Source organism: Aethalodelphis obliquidens, unplaced genomic scaffold (assembly GCF_003676395.1).
Source record: "Aethalodelphis obliquidens isolate GAN/ISIS:26980383/991018 unplaced genomic scaffold, ASM367639v1 scaffold113, whole genome shotgun sequence".
Taxonomy (NCBI): domain Eukaryota; kingdom Metazoa; phylum Chordata; class Mammalia; order Artiodactyla; family Delphinidae; genus Aethalodelphis; species Aethalodelphis obliquidens.
Window position 1 is genome coordinate 763,511 of NW_020838057.1, and position 19,249 is coordinate 782,759.

The following is a 19,249-nucleotide window of genomic DNA, read 5'->3' on the forward strand; positions in this document are numbered from 1 at the left end:
ACGGGTTCATGCCCCAGTCTGGGAAGATCCCACATGCCGTGGAGCAGCTGAGCCCGTAAGCCATGGCTGCTGGGCCTGCACGTCCAGAGCCTGTGCTCTGCAACAGGAGAGACCACAACAGTGAGAGGCTCGTGTACCACAAAAAAAAAAAAAATCACAAATCTCTAGGGTAATGCAATTAAAACCAATTAAAACCTCGCTGAGATAGCACTACTCACTTATTAAAAGGGCTGACATTAACGATTGGCATGGATGTTGAGAAACTGGAACTCTCCTACAGTTTTGATGGGAATGAAAATGGGAAGTCATTTTAGACCAGTTTCTTAGTTTCATCAGGAGTTACACGTTCATCTACCCAGTGATTCAGACACTGCACTGAGTTATCAATAAAAGATAAAAGAAACATAATCCACATAAAGAACTGATGCAAATGTTTGTAGCAGCTTTATTTTCAAGAGTGAAAATCTAGAAATAACCTAAATGCCCATAAAAAGATGAATGGGTAAACTAACAGTGGTACATCCAGATAAGAATGCTACTTATCAAAAAATAAAGAGATGAGCTATTCATTTATATCACTGATGAATCTCAAATAATTATGAAACAAAGGAACTCAGAAGAAAAACCCAGTAAACAGCTTATGATTCCAATTAGATAAATTCAAAAAAAATGCAAAGGTATCTATTCTAAGGAAAAGTACATCAGTGATTACCTGGAGAGGTGGGAAGGGCAAGGAGAGATAATAATAGGTCATGAGGTAAATATGGGCAGTATCAGAACTCTGGTGATGGTTTTGAGATTCATACCTAGGTGAAAACTTATTAACTTGTAATACTTCAAACATATGCAGTTTAGTACATGTAAATTATACTTTAATATAGATTTAAAGATTGTCTCAAGATGAAAAAATCTGTATGTCTCACTCCCTTTGGAAAATAGGTTTGGCAACCATATACTGAATCCACCAATGCTCTCCTTGTGCTCTCTGGGGATCAGTCTTCCCTCAGTGGTAGCAAATATGAAGAGCAATGAAGTACATTTCTACCTGAGTCAACAGGCATGCTGCCTAGATCACAAGAGCTACATCCCCTTTTCTCTTCCTTTCCTGCCTCTGCAGTAAGGGTCTTGAAGTGAAATTCACTAGAATCAGTGTATAAACTGATCCTGCACTGTCAATGTCACAGAATCTGGATACACTTTTAGAAGAGGTACATTCCATCTAGTTGGCTGCAATGTCCTCCACTCCCTACTAAACCAGAATTTCTGTACCAATTATGGTTTCCCCTGGACCCAATGGTCTTACAAATAGCAACATTAGCTCAAAGAATTGTGGACATTGGGAAATATAGTTCTCTGTAGACTTGGAGGAATACACGCTCTCCAACAGTGCCTCAATACCCTATAATCTCTAATTTGAGTAAGGGAAAAAAATTCATGCCCTCAGAAGCACTTGAGGTGAGATTCAATTCAGACCAATGGCCCCTCAGTTTTCTCCACTGCCTCTGTACTGAACAAGGAAATTGCACATTCCCTGTACATCTATGCCTTTCTCTCGTGTAAACTCTCCAATCCTCAGAAGGATTTGCTCATAAAAGATTTCCCACATTTAGGGCACTCTTAAGGCCTTTCTCTAGTGTGACCTCTCTCATGACAACGCAGTTTGGAGGTGTTAATAAAAGATTTCCCACATTCACTGCACTTAAAAGGCCTTTCTCCACTGTGAACTCTCTGATGATAATTGAGGGTGGAGCTATGAGTAAAAGATTTACCACATTCAGTGCACTTATAAGGTCTTTCTCCAGTGTGAGCTCTCTGGTGTATAATGAGGAGATTTCTTTGGACAAATGATTTCCCACAATCACTACACTCATAAGGCCTTTCTCCAGTGTGAGCACTCTGATGATAACGAAGGCTAGAGCTGCTGGTAAAGGATTTCCCACATTCACTGCACTCATAAGGTTTCTTTCCACTGTGAGTACTCTGATGATAATGAAGGTTAGAGTTGCTAGTAAAGGATTTCCCACATTCACTGCACTCATAAGGCTTCTCTCCAGTGTGATTTCTCAGATGTACACGGAGATGGTTATTAGCGGTAAAAGATTTCCCACATTTGGTGCATTTGTAAGGCTTTTCTCCAGTATGAGTTCTACGATGATAACGGAGGGTAGAGCTAGCGGTATAAGATTTCCCACATTCACTGCACTTATAAGGCTTCTCTCCAGTGTGATTTCTCTGATGAACACGGAAGAGGTAATTAGTAATAAAAGATTTCCCACATTCAGTGCATTTGTAAGGCCTTTCTCCTGTGTGAATTCTCTGGTGTTCAATAAGCCCACACTTACTCTGAAAAGGTTTCCCACACTCACTACATCCATAAAGACCTTCTGTGTGAACTTTCTGGTGTTGAATGAAGCTATTCCTAAGGGTAAAGGATTTCCCACATTTGCTACACTTATAAGGCTTTTCTCCAGAATGAAATCTATAATGATTACACAGATAATAGACAGAAGTAAAGGATTTCCCACATTCACTGCACTCATAAGGTCTTTCTCCTCTGTGAACTCTCTGATGATAACAGAGGTTGGAGCTAGTTTTAAAAGCCTTCCCACATTTACTGCACTTATAAGGCCTTTCTCCTGTGTGTAATCTCTGATGATATCTGAGGGCAGACCCAGACATAAAACATTTCCCACAGTCATTGCACTCATAAGGCCTCTCTCCAGAATGAATTCTCTGATGATAACGGAGGGTACTGCTACTGGTAAAGGATTTCCCGCATTCGCTGCACCTTACACAAGGCCTTTCTCCAGAATGAACCCCCAGATGATAACAAAAGTTGGATTTAGAGGTAAAAGATTTCCCACATTCACTGCACGTAAAAGGCCATTCACTAGAATGAATTTTCTGATGGTAACGAAGAATAGCAGGAGTAATAAAAGTTTTCCCACATTCACTGCACTCATAAGGCCTTTCTCCAGTGTGAGTGCTTTGATGATAATGGAGGTTAGAGCTACTCGTAAAACATTTCCCACATTCACTGCACTCATAAGGCCTTTCTCCAGTGTGAACTCTTAGATGATAATGGAAGTTAGAGTTAGTGGTAAAAGATTTCCCACATTCGGTGCACTCATAAGGTTTTTCTCCTATGTGAGATCTCTGATGATATCTGAGGGCAGCCCTAGAGACAAAAGATTTCTCACATTCGCTGCACTCATAAGGCCTTTCTCCTGTGTGATATCTATGATGAGAAATGAATGCAGACCTAGACATAAAAGATTTCCCACATTCACTGCACTCATAAGGCCTTTCTCCAGAATGAACTCTCTGATGATATCGGAAAGCATTGGTAGAGGTATAAGACTTTCCACATTCAGTGCATTTATAAGGCTTTTCTCCCGTATGAGATCTCTGATGAGAACGGAGGGTGCGGTTAGTGGTAAAGGACTTCCCACATTCACTGCACTCATAAGGCCTTTCTCCTGTGTGAGATCTCTGATGATAAATGAGGGCAGACCTACAGGTAAAAGATTTCACACAGTCACTACACTTATAAAACCTTTCTTCAGAAAATACTCTCTTATGTCGAATGAACACAGAGCTATGGGAAAAAGACTTTGCACAGTCACTGCACACAGAACTGTTTTCTCCACTGTGCAATCTCTGGGGATATATGAGGACACATTTTTGAGTTAAGGATTTCCCACATTTGCTGCACTTGTCCTGTCCTGAACCAGTATAAATTTTTCGATGTTGACTGATGGTTGAGCTTTGTCTAAAGGATTTGTCACTTCTGCTAAACACATGAAGCCTTTCTCTAGTGTGTACTCTCAGGTGCATAACAAATGCGGATTTGTACCTGAATGTTTTCCCACATTCACTGCACACAAAACACTGTCTTTCAGTGTAGACACACCAGTCCTGAACAAGTGTGTGTTTGGGGCTGAGAGCTTTCTTGCATTCTCCCCAGGTGTGATGATTTTTCCTGCCTTGTGAAGTTGACCCACACTGGGTGATTTTGCTTGGCTTCTCCACAGTATGAGTGGTCTGCTGCTGCAGATGTCCCACGCTGGCCCGGATCTTCCTAGAAGTAAGAGGCTTCTGTGACACTTGGAATCTGTGGCTCCTGAAAAATGAAGCCCTGTGTACAATGCTATTCAAAGGCATATAAAATGTTGTTGCACATGCTCCACATCTCAACAGTTTATGGCTGTGTTGTGTTCCCTGATGCTCGGCCAACTGGAAAATGTCTCTCAAGACTGGACCACACATCTCACAGGGGTGTGTCTTCTGGGAAAATGGAGCTGCCTTAGGAGACCCAGCCTGTGACACTCCTACAGGAACAGTTTCTTCACAGGATGTCTCCTCACCTTCTGCTCCACAGCAGCAACCTGAATGCAAAGAAACACTCTTGAAGTACACGTTGACTCCAGAGAGGGAGCAAACTCACCACAAATGTGCAGCTATCTCATCTAAGAATGAATCTTTTCAAGCAAATGGGATACTTTTCAAGACTAGGGAGCTGGAAATCAGTTTAAGCAGAAGCTGCTGTGCATTCCTGGGTCCTCACAATATGAAAATGGTAGAGACCTCAACAGGGGAAGGATACAAAAATAGGGTGTGACGTAAGGAAGAGAAGCAGGGTCTAGGGCTTGTTTCTCTGACCACAGCTTCCTGCAGGACCTTTTCTACTGCTGATGTGAAGCACAGTAGAAGGGTGTGATCAAGGCCATGAAAACACAATCACAACAGATTATGTGCTTTTCGAGGTCAATTTAAGCATATGTTCACACACCTCACAGCAGAACATATGAAAGGCAAGGTTACAGAGTAATAGAGAAAGGGTGGTAAGAGAAATGTGTGAGATGTGGAGTTCAGAGAGGTAGAGATTTTCACTTGGCTGGAAATCACAGTAGAAATGACAAAGTAGTTGAACTGACAGGTTGGCAAAGGGTCAAAGGTGGAGGCATAAAGGTAGAAATGTGGTGTGGACACTGGCAATGGCACCAAAATTCTCGTTGAACAAGGACAGGTTCCTGGTATAGTCTTTGTTGTTTTTTTTAAAAAAGATTATATATATATATATATATATATATATGCTGATTGGCTGTGTTGGGTCTTCATTGCTGCACACAGCCTTTTTCTCTAGTTGCGGTGAGTGGGGGTTGCTCTTGGTTGCGGTACGCAGGCTTCTCATTACAGTGGCTTCTCTTGTTGCGGAGCATGGGCTCTAGGCACATGTGATTCAGTAGTTGTGGTGCACAGGCTCAGTAATTGTGGCTCGTGGGCTCTACACTGCAGAGTCAGTAGTTGTGACGCACAGGCTTAGCTGCTTTGTAGCATGTGGGATCTTCCTGGACCAGGGCTGAAACCTGTGTCCCCTGCATTGACATGTGGAATTTTTTTTTTTTTTTTTTTTGCAGTATACGGGCCTCCCATCACCGCAGACCCTCACGTCATGGAGCACAGGCTCCGGACATGCAGGCCTAGCAGCCAGGGCCCATGGGCCCAGCCGCTCTGTGGCATGTGGGATCCCCCCGGACCGGGGCACGAACCCACATCCCCTGCATCAACAGGCAGACTCCCAACCACTGCACCACCAGGGAAGCCCAACAGGCGGATTTTTAACCACTGCACCACCAGGGAAGTCCCTGGGTTCCTGGTATATTCTTAACACGGCCCTTATGTCACACCCTCCCCAGCTGTAATTCACCAGAACCAGGCCAACTCTGAGCTCACCTTGCCATGGCTAGAGTCATGTCCATCCCATGATTCACAAAGGACTCTTCTAAGAGTCCTTTACCTTACTTTGCCCTAAGCCCTAACTGTGCAAGTACCTGGAACCAAGCACTGAAAGAAAAAGAACAAGTGAATGGCCAGCACTGTCCCAGAGCAACTCAGCACACAGCAGACCCAGGAAAGAGCACAAGGTGAGTGACGTCAACAAAACAGTAGAATAGGAGATACCGCCCTTCACCACCAGTTAAACAGTTATTCATGAAGGAAATTAATTAGCCCTGGAAGGCTCGAGAGTCCAATTAAGAACACACTACAACAGAGTGGAGCATAAAAAAAAGGAGTATGCACACAGAAAGGATTTCTGGAGAGACTGTCTTAGCAGAGACATCTGGAGATGATAGGAAATGGAGGCCAGGCTATCACTGGGCTACCTCTATCAGCCACAAGTTGGGTGCTATTGCAGTCCCAAGTGGCCTGCGCTGCAGAAGACCCCAGTTGCCTGCTCTACAGTGGACACTGGAGCTTTCGCCACTGAGTTATCCAACAACCATGACCATAGTGGATGCCCTGGTAAGTATGAAACTACTGGGCCACCCCTCAGTTGGACCTGCTGTACCAATCCAGGATCAGGGCTGCCACACCCCCCAACCCTGTACATGTCCTGGAACCAGAGGTGCTGCACCTGCTGTGTGTGTCGGCATTCCAGACCCTGACTCCACAGCTACACCATGTACTCCAGTGTGTCAGGCACTGGAGACAAATTCACTATAGACAAGCCAGCTCCACAGACCCACAGCCACCATCTACATGTGCAGCCAGACACAGACTCCATAGCTGCTCCCTGCATAGCCACACATCACAAACCAAAGCCAAGGGCTTCCCTGGTGGTACAGTGCTTAAGAATCTGCCTACCAATGCAGGAGACATGGGTTCGAACTCTGATCCAGGAAGATCCCACATGCCATGGAGCAACTAAGCCCATGCGCCACAACTACTGAGCCTGCACTCTAGAGCCCACAAGCCACAACTATAGAGCCCACGTACCACAACTACTGAAGCCTGCGCACCTAGAGCCCGTGCTCCACCACAAGAGAAGCCACCACAATGAGAAGCCTGCTCACTGCAACGAAAAGTAACCCCTGCTCACCACGACTAGAGAAAGTCCGCCCACAGCAACGAAGACCCAAGGCAGCCAAAAATATAAATAAAATAAAAATAATAATAAAAAAACCAAAGCCAAGGCTGCTGAAGGCTATCCAGTGACCCAGACCCCAGAACCACTGTCGCTCCACAAGTGCCTGTACACAACATCCCAGTTCTGTGGATGCTCAACAGGTACCCACATATTAGACACCAGTGCCACTACAACCAATAGGGTTCCCAAGAGCCGACTGGGCACCAGGAGGGATCCCCTTGCCCACAAAGTACTCCATAGGAGAAAAAGAGATCAGGAATTCCTCAGCAGCCTTATCCACCAAATTTGGACACCCTCAGCCTGGTTGATTGAGGACTCCTGATATCTTTGCTGACACTGACTTCAGGTGAAGAAGCTGCACAGAGACCAACACAGCTGGACCTTCCCTGGAGCCAGAATGACCACAGCCCAATGTTGCACTCACCATCAGTGGAGGTCTTTCCCCACCAACACTGTAGTGCGAAGGGAAAAAATGACTACACCATCAAATCAGCAGACATAAATGCAAGGCTACAGGAAACACAAAAAATCAATGAAACATGAAACCAATACAGAAATACCATAATTTATCAGAAACCACACCCAAGGAAATAGAGATCTACAAACGGTCAAAGAATTCAAAATTATTGTTTGAACAAAGTTCAGTGAAGCAACAAAACACAGATAGACAATTCGACAAAGTAAGGTAAACAATACACAAAGAAAACAAGTTGCTCAACAAAGAGACAGAAATGAAAAAGAACAAAACTGACTGGCCGAGGGTGCATTGAGAGACAGTCCCTGGCTGCCACACCTAAGAGCTGCAGGGAACAGGTTCACCTTTATCCAGTTGCCTATAAGTACCAGCACCCACTAGGCTCATGAACGTTGGCTGAGAGGAACAAAAGGATGGAGAAATCACCCCACACTTTCAACCAATGATACTGCAGTTTCTAGCATGCCCACTCTCCGAAAAGACACTCAGATGTGAAGAATCAACAGATGAATTGATAAATGAATATGTGGGAATTGCCTATCAAACCATTGATGGGATTTTTTTTACTTTTTTATTGGAGTATAATTGCTTTACAATGTTGTATTAGTTTCTGCTGTACAATAAAGTGAATCAGCTATATGTATACCTATATACCCTCCCTCTTGGACCTCCCTCCCAACCCCCCATCCCACCCATCTAGGTCATCATAGAGCACTGAGCTGAGCTTCCTGTGTTTTATAGCATGTTCCCACTAGCTATCTATTTTATGCACATAGTATATATATGTCAATCTTAATCACCCAATTCATCCCACCCTCCCCTTCCCCCCAGTGTCCACATGTCCATTCTCTACGTCTACCTCTCTTTTCCTGTCCTGCAAATAGGTTCATCTGTACCCATTGATGGAATTATTAATGTGATACCACAGGCAGCTAAGAAGACACATCAAAATAAGAAGAAATGGAGCAATACCAGATCATTATATATATGATCACACACATACATATACATACAGACACACAACAAATAAATCCTCTTAATACCAGTAGGGTGTCAACTAATATGTGGTAAGGAAGACTGTCTCTACACTGACTGGCCTTATTGCACTGGTTTTTCAGCAGGACAATTCTATTCGGTTTCTGAAAGAAAACTTCCTACAGCAATGAAATAGCACAACCACCTTGTGTTTTAACAGTCTGATCTTACCCATTACCAGAACAGTTTATGTGTTCTTACACCTTTGGACTTGTATGGGTATTAAAATCTTCAAGAATAATGAAAGCAACCAGAACCAAAATGGTATATATATGAAGTATATGCCTTAGGCATCTATTTTGAGACTAGATGGAAACTAGATGGAAATATTGAAGACACTTCTAAAAAAATTTATACAGCAAGTTGTTATTAATCTATTTTATACATATTAGTGTATATATGTCAATCCCAATCTCCCAATTCATCCCACCACCACCCCCTGCACTTTCCTCCCTTTGTGACCATACATATATATTAACTCATATATGTGGAATCTAGAAAAATGGTACAGATGAACAGGTCTGCAAGGCAGAAATAAAGACACAGATGAAGAGAACAAAAGTATGAAGACCCATTTAAATTGCAGGAAGGATGCTTTGCTTTTGTCAAAGAATTATGAATATAGGCTTAAGCTTCAGAAGTTTCTTTTATTGTACTTTTGTTCTACCTTTGTGTTCTGAATGTTCAAACACAAAATTCTTGTATTAGAAGAGGCATTTCAACAAATACCTGTTGAGAAAGAGTAGTCCCAATAATCTGATGACTTTATATCTTGTTTACCTAAAAGTTAGTCATTTGAAAGTTCGTTTAGATTCAAGATCCTTGCTACATTCCCATGTTAGGACTGATGAAAATCATTCCAAAAGAGCTATACTGGAATACATGTAGGAAATGCTTTGACTAGTTTAATATAAAACCGTATAATAAAATGGAAATTTCATGTACTTGCAAAAATTCTGAGTTAGTAAATTACTTTCATCTATAGGGCATGAAGCCTGTTGGTAAAATTATTTTCATTTGTTGAGCATTATTGTAATAAAATGATGACACTCTTCCATTTAAAACAAACAAACAAATGAGCCCACAGAAATTTTGGTGCTGAAGAATACAATGAAACAAACAACAAAGCACAATGGAGAGAGTATCAACAGTGAATTTTATCAAGCAAAAGTAAAAATCTAGGAACATGAAAACAGGTGTTTCAATTATCCATTGAGGGGGAGAAAAAAGGAAAAGAATGAAGTAAAGAAAGCCTATGCGGATTATGAAATATAAAGCAAAACATTATTTGTATTTTTAGAGCCCTTGAAAGATAAGACAGAAAGTGGTAGTAAGCACATTTAAAGAAACAATGGTTGAAAACTTTCTAAATCCAGGAAGAAGAGTAGATGTCCTGATGCTCACAGGTTTGATCAAAGGGAACATCACTGAAGCACATAAAAAAACTGTCAAAAAGCAACTACAGGGACTTCTCTGGTGGCACAGTGGTTAACACTCCACGTTCCCAATGCAGGGGCCTCAGATTCAATTTCTGGTCAGGGAACTAGATCCCACATACATGCTCCAACCAAGAGTTCACATGCCACAATTAAGGAGCCTGCGTGCCGCAACTCAGAATGCAGCGAGCCACAACTAAGGAGCCTGCCTGCTGCAACTAAGACCCAGCACAACCAAATAAATAAATAAATGTTAAAAAAAAAGCAATTACAGAGAATTCCCTGGTGGTTCAGTGGTTAGGACTCAGCACTTTCACTGCTTGGGCCTGGGTTCAATCCCTGGTCAGGGAACAAAGATCCCACAAGACTTGCAGTGCAGGAAAAAAAAAAAAGGCAATTACATATTATTCAGTCATTAAAAATTAATGAAATAATGCCATTTGCAGCAACATGGATGAACCTAGAGATTATCATACTAAGTCAGGTAAATCAGAGAAAAAAACAAATATTATGTGATATCACTTACATGTGGAATCTAAAAAAATAATACAAATGAACTTTACATACAAAACAGACACAGACTTACAGACAAAACTTATGGTTACCAAAGGGGGAAGTGAGGGAGGGATAAATCAGGAGTATGGGATTAACAGATGGACACTGGCATATATAAAATAAACAACAAGGATTTACTGTATAGTACAGGGAACCATATTCAATACCTTGTAATCAACTATAATGGAAAAGAATTTTAAAAATAGATATATAGATATATACATATAGATCTATAACCGAATCACTTTGCTATACACCTAAAAAAAAGCAATCACAAATAGAAAATTTTGAAAGCAAGCCATGCAGCACAGCCAAAAACATAAACAAATAAAATAGGTCTCAAGATATATATATTTTTTAAAGTGAAAAATTTAGAGCAATAAATGCTCATGTTTAGAAAAAGAAAGACCTCAAACAAATTTATGTCTCAAGGAACTAAAGAAAGAACAAATTACACCCAACATTACCTGAAGAAAGGAAATAAGAAATATCAGAGCAGCAATAAATAAAACCAGAAACTAGAAAAAAGAGAAGATAAAGAAACAAGTTCTTTTTTGAAAAGACAAATAATTGACAAGCCATTAGGTACACAAAGAAAAAAGAGAAAAGACTAAAAAATACCAACACCCATTTATGATTAAAAACTCTCCAGAAAGTGGGCATAGAGGGAACCTACCTCAACATAATAAAGGCCATATACGACAACCCCATAGCAAACATCATTCTTAATGGTGAAAAACTGAAAGCATTTCCTCTAAGATGAGGAACAAGACAAGGATGTCCACTCTCGCCACTGTTATTCAACATAGTTTTGGAGGTCCTAGCCACAGCAGTCAGAGAAGAAAAAGAAATAAAAGGAATCCACACTGGAAAAGAAGAAGTAAAGCTGTCACTGTTTGCAGATGACATGATATTATACATAGAGAATCCTAAAGATGCTACCAGAAAACGATTAGAGCTAATCAATGAATGTGATAGACTAGCAGGATACAAAATTAATGCACAGAAATCTCTTGCATTCCTATACACTAATGATGAAAAATCTGAAAGAGAAATTAAGGAAACACTCCCAGTTACCATTGCAACAAAAAGAATAAAATACCTAGGAATAAACCTACCTAAGGAGACAATAAAAGACCTGTATGCAGAAAACTATAAGACACTGATGAAAGAAATTAAAGATGATACAAACAGATGGAGAGATACACCATGTTCTTGGATTGGAAGAATCAACATTGTGAAAATGACTATACTACCCAAAGCAATCTACAGTCAAACTACCAATGGCAATTTTCACAGAACTAGAACAAAAAATTTCACAATTTGTATGGAAACACAAAAGACCACGAATAGCCAAAGCAATATTGAGAAAGAAAAATGGAGCTGGAAGAATCAGGCTCCGGGATTTCAGACTATACTACAAAGCTACAGTCATCAAGACAGTATGGTACTGGCACAAAAACAGAAATATTGATCAATGGAACAGGAAAGAAAGCCCAGAGATAAACGCACGCCCATATGGTCACCATATATATATATATTTTTTTACGGTACGTGGGCCTCTCACTGTTGCGGCCTCTTCCGTTGCGGAACACAGGCTCACAGGCCCAGCCGCTCCCCAGCATGTGGGATCTTCCCGGACCGGGGCACGAACTGTGTCCCCTGCATCAGCAGGCAGACTCTCAACCACTGCGCCACCAGGGAAACCCTGGTCACTTTATTTTTGATAAAGGAGGCAAGAACATACAATGTAGAAAAGACAGCTTCTTCAATAAGTGGTGCTGGGAAAACAGGACAGCTACATGTAAATGAAAGAAATTAGAACACTCCCTAACGCCATACACAAAAATAAATTCAAAATGGATTAAAGTCCTAAATGTAAGGCCAGATACTATAAAACTCTTAGAGGAAAACATAGGCAGAACACTCTATGACATAAATCATAGCAAGATCCTTTTTGACCCACCTCCTAGAGAAATGGAAATAAAAACAAAAATAAACAAATGAGACCTAATGAAACTTAAAAGCTTTTGCACAGAAAAGGAAAACATAAACAAGACAAAAAGACAACCCTCAGAATGGGAGAAAATATTTACAAATGAAGCAACTGACAAAGGATTAATCTGCAAAATTTACAAGCAGCTCATGCAGCTCAATATCAAAAGACAAACAACCCAATCCAAAAGTGGACAGAAGATCTAAACAGACACTTCTCCAAAGAAGATATACAAATTGCCAACAAACTCAAGAAAGGATGCTCAACATCACTAATCATTAGAGAAATGCAAATCAAAACTACAATGAGGGGTCTTCCCTGGTGGTGCAGTGGTTAAGAATCTGCCTGCCAATGCAGGGGACGCGGGTTCAAGCCCTGGTCTGGGAAGATCCCACGTGCTGCTGAGCAGCTAAGCCTGTGTGCCACAACTACTGAGCCTGCGCTCCAGAGCCCATGAGCCACAACTACTGAAGCCCGCGCACCTAGAGCCCATGCTCTGCAACAAGAGAAGCCAACGCAATGAGAAGCCCGCGCACCACAATGAAGAGTAGCCCCCACTCGCCGCAACTACAGAAAGCCCCCGTGCAGCAACGAAGACCCAATGGAGTCATAAATAAATAAATAATTTAAAAAAAAGAAAAAGCTACAATGAGGTATCACCTCACAGCAGCCAGAATGGCCATCATCAAAAAATCTACACACAATAAATGCTGGAGATGGTGCGGAGAAAAGGGAACTCTCTTGCACTGTTTGCGGGAAAGTAAATTGATACAGTCATTATGGAGAACAGTATGGAGCCTCCTTAAAATATTAAAAATAGAACTACCATACGACCCAGCAATCCCACTATTGGGCATATACCTTGAGAAAACCATAATTCAAAAAGAATCATGTATCACAATGTTCATTGTATCTCTATTTACAATAGCCAGGACATGGAAGCAACCTAAGTGTCCATCAACAGATGAATGGATAAAGACGATGTGGCACATATATACAACGGAATATTACTCAGCCATAAAAAGAAATGAAACTGAGTTATTTGTAGTGAGATGGATGTACCTAGAGTCTCTCATACAGAGTAAAGTAAGTCAGAAAGAGAAAAACAAATACCGTATGCTAACACATATATATGGAATAATAGTAAAAAAAAGATTCTGAAGAACCCAGGGGCAGGACAGGAAATAAAGACACAGATGTAGAGAATGGACTTAAGGACACGGGGAGTGGGAAGGGTAAGCTGGGACAAAGTGAGAGAATGGTATGGACATATATACACTACCAAATGTAAAATAGATAGCTAGTGGGAAGCAGCCGCATAGCACACGGAGATCAGTTCGGTACTTTGTGACCAGCTAGAGGGGTGGGATAGGGATGGTGGGAGGGAGATGCAAGAGGGAGGAGATATGGGGATATATGTATTTGTATAGCTGACTCACTTTGTTATAAAGCAGAAACACACCATTGTAAAGCAATTATACTCCAAAAAAGATGTAAAAAAAAAATAATAAAATTAATTTTGCAAAAGAAAAATCAGAAATTAAAAACACATTACAACTGATAACACAGAAATGCAACCGATCATTAGAGACTATTATGATGAGTTAAATGCCAAAAAACTGCATAACCTAGAAGAAATGAATACAGTCCTATGAACAAACAACCAAGACTGAATCATGAGGGAATTCCCTGTTGGTCCAGTGATGGCATGAAAAAAAAAAAAAAAGAAAAAGAAATGAATGGGATGAAAATCCCAGGACCAGATACATTCACTGGTGAATTCTAGAAAACATTTAAAAAGAATTAGCATCAATCCTCCACAAACTTCCAAAATTGAATAGCATCAACAACTTCTGAATTCATTTTATGAGGCCAGCATTACCCTGCTACCCAAGGACACTACATGAAAAATGCAGACCAATATTCATGATGAACACCTAAACAGAAATCCTCAATAAAATACTACCAAACCAAATTCAACAGCACAAGAAAAAGATAATATACCCTAATTAAGTCTGATTTACCCTTGGGTTGCAAGGATGCCTCAAGGTACACAAATCAACGTATGCAATACCCCACCACCCTAGCAAGTAGAGTATAAAATCGTATGATCTTTTCATGATATAAACTCTCAAATTCGGTACAGAAGGAACGGACTTCACCATGATATACTCCATATAATATGACAACCCACAGCCTACTTCATATTCATGGTAGAAGCTAAAATCTTGTTCTCTGTAATCAGGAACAAGACAAGGACTGTCACTTTCTGATCACTTTTATTCCACAGGGTACTAAAGTCTACACAGAACAATTAGGCAACAAAAAGAAATAACAGATTTAAATCTGAAAAGCAAAGTCTTCTCTGCAGATGACATGACCTTATGTATAGAAGACCTTAAAGAGTCTCCCACCAAACTGTTAGAATGAATAAGCAGAATCAGAAAGCTGCAGGATACAAAATCAACATACAAAAATCACTCGCATTTCAGCACAGTAACAATGGACTATCTTGAAAGAAACGAAGAAAGCAATCGCAGTAATAGCAACAAGATCAATAAATACTTAGGAAGAAAATTAACCTAGGAGCAGAAAAATGTGTACAATAAAAATTATAAAACACTAATAAAGGAAATTACAGATGGAAACAAATGAAAATACATCCAATATTCATGGATTGGAAGAATTAGTATTGTTAAAATGGCCATAAGGGAATTCCCTGGCAGTCCAGTGGTTAGGACTCCATGCACTCACTCACTTCCGAGGGCCCAGGTTCAATCTCAGGTCGGGGAACTAAGATTCCCAAAAGCCTGACTTCCCTGGTGGCGCAGTGCTTAAGAATCCGCCTGCCAATGCAGGGAACACGGGTTTGAGCCCTGGTCCGGGAAGATCCCACATCCTGTGGAGCAACTAAGCCCGTGTGCCACAGCTACTGAAGCCCACGTGCCTAGAGCCCATGCTCTGCAAAAAGAGAAGCCACCGCAATGAGAAACCCGAGCGTCACAACGAAGAGTAGCCTCCGCTTGCCGCAACTAGAGAAAGCCCGCATGAAACAAAGAAAACCCAATGCAGCCAAAAATAAATAAATCAGTCAATAAATTTACAGAATAGCAAGGACTGGGGCTGCAGGAGAGAAGATGACAGTGCAAATACCCCAGCCTTCTACCTACCACAACAACTACACAGACTACTGGGGAAACAAGCTGTCTCTACACCACATGGGTGGACAGAACACGTCCTTCGGGAAGCGGGGGTGAGGGTGAGGCAGGATACAGAGCCTAGCCCAGGTCACTGGGGAGGGTGAGGGTCTTACCCAGCGAGGATATAAGTGCATAGATGTCCAGCGTCACACTGAGGTACAGGCGTCTCTGAGCCTCATCAAGAAGCTTCCACTCCCCCCAGGAGAAGCGCACAGCAACATCCGGAAAGGTCACACCACCCTGTCATGAAGGGGATAGATGAAAGCTTGAACATTCTCCCTCTGAGAACCCACAATCCATCTCCTCATATATCTATTCCAGTCATCCTTCACCAGAGCTCCCAACCTGAGAGAGGATGCCAGGCCCTGGTGCAATTGACTCCCTCTGTCTCCTCACAGCCCATTAATCACTTTGTTCAGTCCTCAGCAATAACAGGTAGGGGGGCACATAGATGCCATCTAAGCTCTAGGCTTTACCTGCAATGTCCCGTCCCTCCAGCCAAACAATTCCCCTGGGGTCTCCCAAATTGTGGGAATCAAGACACAGCCAAATGTCAGCTCATGCTTCACCGGTACAGCCTCAACAACAGGGCCTGGGGGCCATCAGCTCACACTTCCTCTCCATGTGCACATCATTCTGTAGATGACATTTCTCTCACAATTTCAGACCCTACAGTTGCGCTTCCACAGCACTGCCACATCCATGCACCACACCATAGAATTCTCCCTGAACATACCCACATATTTGGCGCTTAGCATCCAGAGAGGGCTTGAGAAATTCAAACAAGATTCGGTACAGGGCTTCCCTGGTGGCGCAGTGGTTGAGAGTCTGCCTGCCCATGCAGGGGACACGGGTTCGTGCCCCAGTCCGGCAGGGTCCCGCATGCCGCGGAGCGGCTGGGCCCGTGAGCCATGGCCGCTGGGCCTGCGCGTCCGGAGCCTGTGCTCCGCAGCGGGAGAGGCCGCAGCGGTGAGAGGCCCACGTACCGCAAAAAGAAAGAAAGAAAAAAAAAAGATTCGGTACAACCCCAGTCCTCTGATGGATCCAACACCAGAGTAAGCCACAAACGCTGCTTAGAAGATCTCCCCAACTGCCTCTAATCTTTGCTTCAGTATTAGCCACCCAGAACCACATGTGAATTTCATATTCCCTCAACTCTTCAACTTTTTTTACTGCCAGTTTTGCCCTTTCAGCAGCCACAACACTCCTCTCTGTCTCAACTCAATCTTTGTAAAAACAAAACAAAACAAACAAAAAAACCCAGTCCTAAATATCTCCCTGCCAGTCACAGTGACCAACAAATGACGACATTTGCCGCAGACCATATCCACTAGCAAGCCTCAAACGTCCCAGACCCCGTCAAAGCTCACCACAAAATTCTGGAGAAGCCAAATAGTAGTAATACTAAATAGGCAAGTCTCACTGCATTCTTGTCTCAATTACTCCTAAGTCTCCTCAGCTGTCACTTGTCCACTCATCCCATGGAAGCCTCGGCCTCCCGCCAGATCAACCTCTCTCCCATACCGTTCCCACTGCCACTTCTCTACCTCACTTGGGTTTTCAATGCCCAGCAAACCCAACCAGGCCCTGAGCCAGAGAACCACTCCTCAGCACACACCAGTCTTTCTGACCTACTAATACCATGGCCACTATAACCTGCATCCCCCCTAAATGTGAGACAGCTCCACCCTGGTCCACACAGTAGACATCACTTTTGAAAATTTCCATTCCTGAACGCCTTCCCCAGTTTTCCAGACCTGCCTGTCCAGCTGCCCACTTGTTGCCTACACTCACTCTTCTCTGAAACATCTCAGACTCTTTAACAGAGCCAAAACAACCTTGTGATATTTCCAAGGAAAATTAACCTGCTGCTGACGTCCCCATCCAGTTGATGAAGTTTTCATCCCTTTGTCTAATAAGGGCCAAAAACCTTCCGGTCATCCATCACTACTTCCTTTCTGTCATCAGCAACACCCACAATTGGCTTGGCCTTTCTCCAAAACTGGATCCAGAACTTATCACACTCCAGGACAGTCACTCTGGTCCATCAACACTCACCTAGGTTATTGCAATTAATCTTCCTGTGTTTCCTGCCTCCCCCCTTACTCCCACAGTTGATCTCTTGTCTGCAACTAGTTGTAGCCTCTTTTGATCTGGGGAAGACCACTTCCCACCTGCGATTCAAACCTCATATTACTTGTATAACAGATGGCCAACTTCTCAAGCAGCAACAGTGCAGGCTTGACTCTGGCCCCACTGCATCTTGCTTCTAACAGAAAGCACAGAGTTGCTGTACCCCGGTCCCGACCTCCAACCTTTCCGTGTATCCTCTCCGCCTGTAACCCTCTTCTACACGCGACCACGCACTATCTGTCGGAAACAGAACTCCACCCACGACCGCCTCACCGTCCTGGACACCGCGGCCGGGGCTGAGGGCAAGTGAGCAGGCGCCCCGCACTGGGGGCTTCAGTGTCTGGTGGGGTGAGGGCGGTGAGGGCCCGGAGGACAAGCGTTTACCTGAGGCGGGCCCCTCAACGCCGCCGCCATCGGATTCTGTGATCTCAGAGGGCTGGGAGCGGCGTCCCTTATCCCGGGTCTGGCGCTCGGCACCCCGGACTGCATCGCCGAATTTGACACGCCTCTGTGCAGCGGGAACACAGCCTCCTTTCGGACCTTCCCGTTCCCGACCAGCGAGCCAACGAGAGAGACGCCAAAATGAGCGCGACTTGGCTGGCTAGGTGGTTTCCCCTTCCTCCCACACTACGCCGTGAGGACAACAGCCCCCGACAGAGGACGACGGTATCCGAGCACAGTTCCCTGCTCCGCCGGACCCCCCACGAAGCAAAATGATCGCCAGGACAGGATGCCGGAGGTCCCGCCCCTGACGCATGCTCACTCGGGGAAAGCCCTCATCCTGATCCCTCATTGGTTCATGCCTGGTGTCTCTGTGCCTAGGCTCTTCCGGGTAATATCGTTCTCAGAGCTCTGGAGACCTCAGGGAAGGGTGTTCTCCATCCTTACCGCCAGAACGTTGGCTGGGAGGTACCCCGAGGAATGCGGGAGAAATGGTGCTCCTACCTAGAAGGAGGGGCTTTGCTCCTTGTGAAAGGCGTGAAGAGACGTTGTTTTAGACTCCTTGAAGTTCAGCCTGCTCTCAGAGGACAAGTCTATTATTTTAGACGTTTCCAAATTCTATTACTGTGTGGGCAGAGAATTTTGCCCCCCCCCACCCATTCCACTTCTAAAAGGATCAAGCCAGCCCCCACTGCAGCCATTCCCCAAAGGTGTGCCCTGAGGGGAAATCAAGATGGAGAAAGGCAGGAAGCACTCTGTAATTTGGACAATGACCCTTAATAGTTAAGATGCATATCTAAGGACGAGTTTCAAGGAAGCCAGATTCTTGCATCTTCTCATACACAGAAAAGCACTGAAATCATTAACTTGAGTTGTCTGTTCTTTGTGATTACCAGCAGTCCCTTAATGTTCGACTACCTGTTTTTTCCAGAAAAAAAAAAAAAAAAGCAAGAAACAAAAAACTCCTCTATATCCTGGATTCTCCCTTACCTCTATGGAGCAGTTCCTCAGAGCGATCTGAAAGGTTGTCTCCAGAGCTATAGTCCT

At 43.2% G+C, this 19,249-nt stretch overlaps 1 protein-coding gene across 1 annotated transcript; it reads right to left on the minus strand.

Moving 5' to 3' along the window:
• Positions 1-431: 431 nt before the first annotated feature.
• On the minus strand, positions 432-18,454 carry LOC113615185 (zinc finger protein 665-like). Its single transcript, XM_027097334.1, has 3 exons — positions 18,146-18,454; positions 15,742-15,868; positions 432-4,388 (listed from the first exon to the last, which is right to left on the minus strand). The coding sequence occupies exons 1-3, from the start codon at positions 18,248-18,250 to the stop codon at positions 1,618-1,620; spliced, it is 3,003 nt and encodes a 1,000-aa protein (XP_026953135.1). The 5' UTR covers positions 18,251-18,454; the 3' UTR covers positions 432-1,617.
• Between the last annotated feature and the right edge of the window lie 795 nt (positions 18,455-19,249).

What these genes read in the sequence shown, in the direction of transcription:
- LOC113615185 (XM_027097334.1), bottom strand. Translation starts at nt 18,250, where the DNA reads ATGCAGTCCGGGGTGCCGAGCGCCAGACCCGGGATAAGGGACGCCGCT. An exon ending in CGTTGAGGGGCCCGCCTCAG is followed by an intron (nt 15,869 to 18,145) that starts GTAAACGCTTGT and finishes CCTTCATGACAG; the next exon opens with GGTGGTGTGACCTTTCCGGA. An exon ending in TGCACTTATATCCTCGCTGG is followed by an intron (nt 4,389 to 15,741) that starts GTAAGACCCTCA and finishes CTTTGCATTCAG; the next exon opens with GTTGCTGCTGTGGAGCAGAA.